This window comes from Perkinsus marinus, assembly GCF_000006405.1.
Source record: "Perkinsus marinus ATCC 50983 genomic scaffold scf_1104296947616, whole genome shotgun sequence".
Lineage (NCBI taxonomy): Eukaryota > Perkinsozoa > Perkinsida > Perkinsidae > Perkinsus > Perkinsus marinus.
Genome location: NW_003210555.1, coordinates 66,490 through 73,961, shown reverse-complemented (window position 1 = coordinate 73,961; position 7,472 = coordinate 66,490). Strand labels below are relative to the sequence as shown.

The window sequence follows — 7,472 nt, the reverse complement described above, 5'->3', positions numbered from 1 at the left end:
GGAAAATTACGACACTTTACGTAGAACTGGTGGAACTCCATTGAACGTAAGTTGGAATTCACAGTAAATACGACCAATTTCAACCAAGGAAAGTTGATGGTGTGGTATGGCAGGTATTGGGATGAAGATCGGAATGGCGTATTGGATAAGGAGGAAGTCACTCGAGCTCTCATTAAAACGTTTGGGTGGCAGAGGGCTTCTTTGGAGCAAAATTCGGTAGAAAATTTTCGAAAATTTGAATTTTTCTGCTATTATTTTCTGGTTTTTTTCAGACGGCCCGTATGATTATCGATGCATTATGGAGTGATTTCGATATTGATGGTGATGGAACTATCGATAGTAGAGAATTTTGCCGGTAATAATGGTAGAGATTGCATATGGTCAACCACATGTGTTGATGGCAATATAAAAATTCTGGGAAAATTTTGGGAATTTATGAGCTCAGTTGAGGACAGTGTGGGAAAATATGCATATGGTCAACCACATGTGTTGGTGACAATATGAAAATTTTGAGGAAATTTTTGGGGATTTCTGCTGACTTGTAATCCGATTCGTAGATAAGCTCTCAGTGAGGAAATTTGATGTAACACATATATATATTGCAAAGCTAGGCTAGGATACGAACGGCACAATGGGGACAGACATACTTTTTGTGCTAGGATACTCATCTTACAATGCATCACTAAAATTAGTGGTGAATTGAAAGAGATTCAGGTCCGATACGGGTTTGGCCGACACGTTCCTCGCTAATACGCCTCCTCGGTCATTTCGCGAGAGTATGGTAGTATTCTTTTTGTAACGAGCGATTGAGATTTCATCACCACATATACCAATTTCTGATTCTCCCGTACGCCCAGGTTGTCCGCTTTAAAAGATGTTCGAATTCGAGTTGAGTTTATTCGCATCGGTGTCGAGTGCTGTGTATTTTTTTGGGAGATGCAAGGTGTGGGATTCGAACTTGGGACCTTTCGGGTGGACTAATGTTTGTTGTTATCATTGGAGTTTCATGTGTGGTATGGAAAATGTATTTCACGACTAGTGCATAGCGAGAATATTGCGCTATATTTCACAGAGTATTATGTTACTTCACGTAAAATGGGTAAAACTGCTAAGTATCGAATGAGAGTCAAGATGGATGATTCTCCGTAAGCTCCAGACTGGCGACGACTCGGGAGTTTTTGGCAGTAGAGTAATTTGAAAAGAAAGGTCATAACATAGGGAGTGTTGGGCAACTACGGTGCGAATCAAACCCTTATGGGTGTTGGATCTCCGGGAGTTCGAGAGTAAACTTCGGGTAATATGAACATAATGAGAATGTGAATCGATTGTCAACATTTTAAAAGCGTTCCGTAGTGCCTTTAGTTGACGAATCATTCGAATAACTGTTTGGTTCTCCCTGTATAGTTCATGGCGTAGATTTATTGAGCCACCGAGAAAATGGTAGAAGTGGATGCGGTGGGGGTCTGTCCTCCAATATACAGTACATTGCGATTTCCACGATCGCTCTGGAGAAAAGTCACTGCGATGGTAATGGAGTCGATTCTAGACTTTTTATCGGTGTAGGAAAATATTCACATAGGCTAGTTAGCCCACTAGAGCTGCAACATATGTAAATTATTAACGTAGTAGTAGTGGCGAAGTTTTTTTTTCACGAGAAGTAGCTTTGCCACTACCAGACTGATCGATGTTTCTATTGAAGTTGATCTGATTGTGTTGATGCAGTGTATGGGTTTTGGGTAGTTTATTCGCCTTTATTTTGATGGCTTCTAAAGACACGTATAAACTAGCAATCACTGCTCTGGCGTGTGCTGTTACTTCAGCATTCACGTGAGGTGTGGTATTAATATCAAACTTCACTTGGTGGTAGATACAAAACGTATCAAGATGTGTATGGTAATGGAGGGAAAAAAGAAGCGGATAAGTTTATTGAGGTTCTCGATCCTGCACTGGAACTGGTACACTATGGGTTTCGCAGGGAAAAATATTCAGTTTCACGAGCGATTGAGAAAAAAAATTATTTCCAGGAGTGATTGGGGAAAAAATTCATAGTTTTGCGAGTGATTGAGAAAAAAATTATTTTTACGAGTGTTTGGGAAAAATTTTTGGTTAAATTAAGCTCCTGAATTTCCGAATGAACTGAGTGTAACAATATTTTTTTCGGTATTTTTATTGACCCATGGGAAAAATGGTACCGAAAAAAATAAAACTTTAAGAAAATAAACTTAGCGGTAAAAAGTTTATGACATGGAAAAGTTCCATAGTGTTTTTGAGAAAAAAAAACGTAGCGATCTCGTTTTGAATCAACCTGATTCCAGGGATCCGTTTAACTTCGAGAAATAACGTTTCCCAGGGGTTGGTAACAATGGGGGGAAATGTTCCTTATGTGATGATGACATTTACATGGGAAACTGATTGAAGAATGTGTTCCTAGTCGTACGGCTAGAGACCCGGGAACATTATAGGTTCCTGTCTGGTTTGGTTTCCCTCTTCTAACGTGGTCATGTATTTTCAGTTGAAGCCGAAAGTTTATAACGCTGAAGAATTTAAACCCTCTCCAGAGTTCGCGGGATCGATTGATGGATATGTTTTTAAGAGGGATAAGCTTGGTGTCGGGTATTACATTGATAAAGAGTTCGACGCTGTATTACAGCCAGAGGTGGAGGAGCAACGCCGGAGATTGGCTGAAATGCCTTGATAGAATCATGTTTCTGCTACGGCACATTGTATGCAGTTGAGTTAGCAAGGACTGGGTCTATTTGAGTATCGACTATTTGTATTTGTATCAATATTACTATCAATATTAATATATAATATGAAGATTTAATATATATTTATATTAATATATCAATATTAATATATAATAATACTATTAATATTAATATATACTATCAAGTATTGAGTATTTGTATTATGTTAGGAAGACTAGTGGATCATGCTGTTTGGTGTGGTTTGTGTGATCTGTCAATTCTGTCAGGATTCTGTTTGTATTTGCATATCAACAGAAATCAAGATTCCATTTTTAAAGTTATTAACGCTTGTAGCCTTTGGGGGGTTTCAGTGGGCAATGTTAGTGTTGAAATATATTCTTGGCAGATTTATATTAAAATGGAAATCTCCCGCCTAGAACAGGCGTTTCATCAGTGACTCTTATGTGAATTCCCCCATAGTTAGTGATGAGTCGAATCACTATAGGGGAGTTCATATACGAGTTCGGGTGAGAGTGTACAGGAAGCAACAAAAAATTTCCCAAAATTTTCCCGAAATTTTCTATATTTTCGCCTTCCCCCTCCCCTCCCACACTGCTCACAGTATCGTTCTCAAGGCTCTCGGTGAATGAATTTTTCCCAGGGTGAGAAACTAATTATATAAAAAGCATTTAGAAAACGCGTGTTTGGAAGGGTGAGTGATATTCCCCGACATGATTACTGTTACCAAACATGATATGTGAACATGGACTTTGCATCGTCCTCATTTTTGAACCTATAGTTCATTTGACGATGTCTACTACTACACCACCGATCGGCTCGTCTACAGGAGAGGTAAGTCTTAGTAGCCAACAACAACAACCACCAGTAGCAGCATCAGCGCCGAGCCGACCGAAGAAGTCCAAGACTCCTACTGTGTTGGAATCTCTGGGAATAGTAGTGGCAAAAGGCTCGAAAAAACGCGTTAAACTAGCAGCAAGTGAATCTCGACGGGTTCGGGTGAGTTTTGAAAAGTCTCTGTTTGTAGGGTGAGCGGCTGATCAGGCACGGACTAAGGTGAGAAGTGTTGAGGAAGAAAATAGAATAGCAGTGTTGCGAGAAGAAAAAGTCCGACAGAAAGCAGCTGAGGTGATGTTGGAGTTCCACCCTAGTGATAAGAAAAACATAAATCACATTTCCCTTGGTGAAAAACGCGTGATGTATATCGCGAATATTACGTTTTCTAAAGTAGAATATTACGCCATTTCACGTCGAACGGTGAAACTACAGTGGAGTTTCACCCGTTTTACGCGAAGTGGCGTGAAACTCGGTGAAAAACGCGATATTCGCGGTGATATGCAGTAGTGAGATTTGTTTTTCACTAGTGTTTTTCATATCACTAGGGTGAAACTAAATTGTATCGCGTAGTTTAACGACCTGGGCGAAAACTATATACCACCTAATTTCCTCATTTTTCGGTAAATTTTCGCTACTTTTCATATATATTGTAGTTAATTTTCTCATTTTTTGGTAAATTTTCGCTACCATTTATTCCCATTGTAGGTGATTTTTCATTTGTTCGGTAAATTTTCGTTACCATTTACTCCCATTGTAGTTATTCTTCTCATTTTTTCGGTAAATTTTCGCTACTATTTATATAATTTTTAGTTTATTTTATGTTATTGATATTCGATCATTTCGTTTTAGGAGCACCCCATGAACTCTCTATTCGCCGCATGTCGCAGCAACGACTCTCTCACTATTGCCGACCTAATCGGGCACAAAGTGAGGCATTCACGTGTTTTCATCTGTCACCAGTCACCCAGGAAGTCGACGCCAATGTGAAGTACCCGCATCCTATCGATGGGTTAGGAGTGGGGGCGGCTCCAATACATGTGGCGGCTCAATACGGGGCTACAGGTGCAGTTACTACGCTACTAGATGCAGGGGCAGATAAGGAACAAGTAGGAACGGTGGAGTATGTGTTCGCTTCCCTCGGGAGTTTCCTAGCTAATTTATAGGAATTCGGGTAGAAGAGTAAGGAAACTAATGAGAATTTTTGTAAATTTCCTCAAAATTTCCGTAAATTTTGTCAGAATTTTCATGTGAATAGTTTCCCACACTGTCATCTGATATCGGCCAGGTTACGGATCAAGGTCAAACAGCTCTCCATGTTGCGGCTAAGCGGGGGCTACCAGCCACTTGCCAACTGCTCATCATGAAAGGCGCCAACCTGGGCACCAAGGACAGGTTTGGGTGAGTGGGATGGGTTTTTATGCACATCGCGAAACGCTTCGCTCCGCTGTGTTCGAGATGATTCCAACATGGAGTCTATAGACACCTTTCTCACGTGTTAGATATTAATGTCTCAATCAGTGTGGCAAAAGTTGCCCATGGTCAACCACGCGAGTTGGTGAGAAAATGAAAACTCCGAGAAAATTTTGGAAAATCCGTGTGATTTTCTGTACATTAATTGTATGTATTCTCCCAATTCGTATATAAATTTTCTTGATTTGTGAGGAAAAATTTTCCTGGAAAATATTGAGCTCAGCTGAGGGAGGCGAGTGTCGCGCTGTAGGTGCACGGCCTTGGATCTGGCAAGGCGAGAAGAGCATCGATCCAATTTTCATGCAGAAGTGGTGAAGTTGTTGAAGAGGACGATCGCTCAACGTCACCAGGCTACGACCACTAATACGGGTGGGTTACACTGGATGACTTGCGTCGTGATGAAAACTCATTTTTGTAGGAGAGCGAAAGAAATCTCGAAGACGTCAAAAAGTTTATCAGTGATTCGCCACGTATTGTGTTGGTAGTTTATTCAGAGTCTACTGGTACAGTAGCGGTATGCAGGTTTTATTGAGTAAACAAAACACCCACAATCACCTGGAATCGCACTGCCGAAGTACGATAGTAAGCGAGTGTAAAAAATCACAACTACTTCAATATAGTAATGACTAATACGTCTTACAACTAGCGCTAAGAGACAGCGGAAACAAGACGCAAGACGACAATAACACAATCAAATATAACCAGATATCATCATCTTGCTGCCCTTGCGATTCTTCACTCATGCCGAAACCGGCACAGCGGCTAAAGGATCTGTACTTCAACGATTGTTAAATTGTGCACTCGAGATTTGCTCGAGACTCTTATAGGAGCAACTTCATGAGGGTGAATCTTGTCTCAGTCGAGTGAGTTTCGCTTGCATAACGACGAGGTCTGAAGTAGTCGAGCAGAAGGAAACACTACCATTAACCTCGTTGGAGTTGTAGTGGAATTGACGATGATGGTAAAAGTGTTAGTGTTATTTCTCATACCGAAGTCGTGGTTTAATTAGTTGATGACACTTTGGGAAAAAGAGTACTTGTTGCTCCTGTGTAGGTCATTCACTTCCATGTTTCACTAACCCTAATATTCATTTCTTGGTGAGTTGCTATCCTGAGCTTGTTATCTTCTTTGAGGACAAGCTGTATTGTCTGTAATGTTAGTGATTTGCCCTTCCCATTGAGATAACACTACACTGAGTATGATTGCAGGACAATGCCTTACAAGGCTGCCGGACTATACTTAGCCGTTGTGGTAAGTTAACACAATAGAAATAAGAAAGAACCCTGCAAAATTATCATCACGTTACTATGAGATCATAATCGCATTATCACTTAGGAACTACGAATAGAGACTAGCGTCAACTACAGGGTATCTAGCTTAGCTATGCTAGGTTGATACAATCCTTCAAGTCGTCATCTCAGTTCAGCTTGACTTGAACAATAGTAGTAATCATCACGACATGTGTTCATACGGCTGCCGTATTACGGCAGCCTTCCCCCCTAAGACCAATAACGTATGTGGTATTGCAGATGGCCGGGTGGACTAAGTCGCTTTGGGTGTAGAGGCCCCCCTCGGGGTGGTACCCGTCCGAAACCACGATGAACATCTCCTCTTGTGTGCCTCATCGTGGATAATCTCGCATGGATGACTCTTGCCCATCTTGCGTGGTATGGAGCGCGCGCCATTCTGATCGATCACTGCAAGTGCGCAACAACGACCGATGTGTCATTTCTAGTAGGGATTTCCTATGTCGCGGTGTGGGCTCTCGTTCCCTTGTCGAGCTGAGGTTGGCCCTTGCTAGTTGACCTACGGCCGGGGCGTAAATTAGTCTCGGCCCAGCCCAGCTGTGACGGGCCCATCCTAGTCGGCCTCTTTAGAGTGTCGGACCAGCAGTGGTCGCAGAGACTGTTCCCTCAGTTGACGTTGTTCCCTTGTGGCGGTACATTGCTGTTGCCTATGGATACTGCTACAACCGCGACTCCCCTTCACGTGTGTGAATCTGATTATCCTAATGCCCCCAAGGAGGAGCCTTTCACCCTTCCTCCTGCCTACGACCCCGAACAAGGCTCTGCCCCCCAGGCAGCCCCAGTGGTGACCAATGCTGATGTGAGCAGCGGTGAGCCGCCGCAAATGAGCGATGTCGTCAAGAGGCTACTTAAAACCAGATTCTGCCGTTATGGGGATCACTGCAAGTGAGACGGCGATACCGAATCGTTATTTTACCATTCATGCTTGCCAGGTACGGTGCTAGGTGCTTCTACGCCCACAGCCCCGAGGAGCTGAGGCAGAGGCCTCCCCCTCCTCCTGGTTACCGCAAGGGCTTCCCTCAAGGACATACAGCTCCCTTCCCTCCAGAGCATATGGCCGCTATGGTGGCTTTTCAAGGTACAGGGTACCTTCAGATGTGGTCGACCGTATTTGTCTTGTCAGATCCTATGATGAGTTACCAACCACCATTGG

At 42.5% G+C, this 7,472-nt stretch overlaps 4 protein-coding genes across 4 annotated transcripts in view; all 4 read left to right on the top strand.

Moving 5' to 3' along the window:
* Nucleotides 1-96: 96 nt before the first annotated feature.
* Pmar_PMAR015098 (hypothetical protein) lies at nt 97-750 on the top strand (the record flags this gene model as incomplete). Its single annotated transcript, XM_002779335.1, has 3 exons — nt 97-216; nt 273-355; nt 660-750. The coding sequence occupies 3 exons, from the start codon at nt 97-99 to the stop codon at nt 748-750; spliced, it is 294 nt and encodes a 97-aa protein (XP_002779381.1).
* A 1,009-nt stretch (nt 751-1,759) lies between these two features.
* Pmar_PMAR015097 (hypothetical protein) lies at nt 1,760-2,695 on the top strand (the record flags this gene model as incomplete). Its single annotated transcript, XM_002779334.1, has 3 exons — nt 1,760-1,827; nt 1,868-1,955; nt 2,513-2,695. 3 exons carry the CDS (start codon nt 1,760-1,762, stop codon nt 2,693-2,695), a joined length of 339 nt encoding a protein of 112 aa, XP_002779380.1.
* Nucleotides 2,696-3,497: 802 nt separating this feature from the next.
* Pmar_PMAR015096 (conserved hypothetical protein) lies at nt 3,498-4,944 on the top strand (the record flags this gene model as incomplete). Its single annotated transcript, XM_002779333.1, has 5 exons — nt 3,498-3,539; nt 3,750-3,833; nt 4,392-4,469; nt 4,511-4,648; nt 4,798-4,944. 5 exons carry the CDS (start codon nt 3,498-3,500, stop codon nt 4,942-4,944), a joined length of 489 nt encoding a protein of 162 aa, XP_002779379.1.
* Nucleotides 4,945-6,968: 2,024 nt separating this feature from the next.
* Pmar_PMAR015095 (hypothetical protein) overlaps nt 6,969-7,472 on the top strand; it is a gene marked incomplete at both ends in the record, with an annotated part of 794 nt that continues 290 nt past the window's right edge. Inside the window, 2 exons of the mRNA XM_002779332.1 lie at nt 6,969-7,204; nt 7,252-7,397. Coding sequence (XP_002779378.1) covers nt 6,969-7,204; nt 7,252-7,397 — 382 coding nt within the window. The remainder of the gene's footprint in view (nt 7,205-7,251; nt 7,398-7,472) is intronic.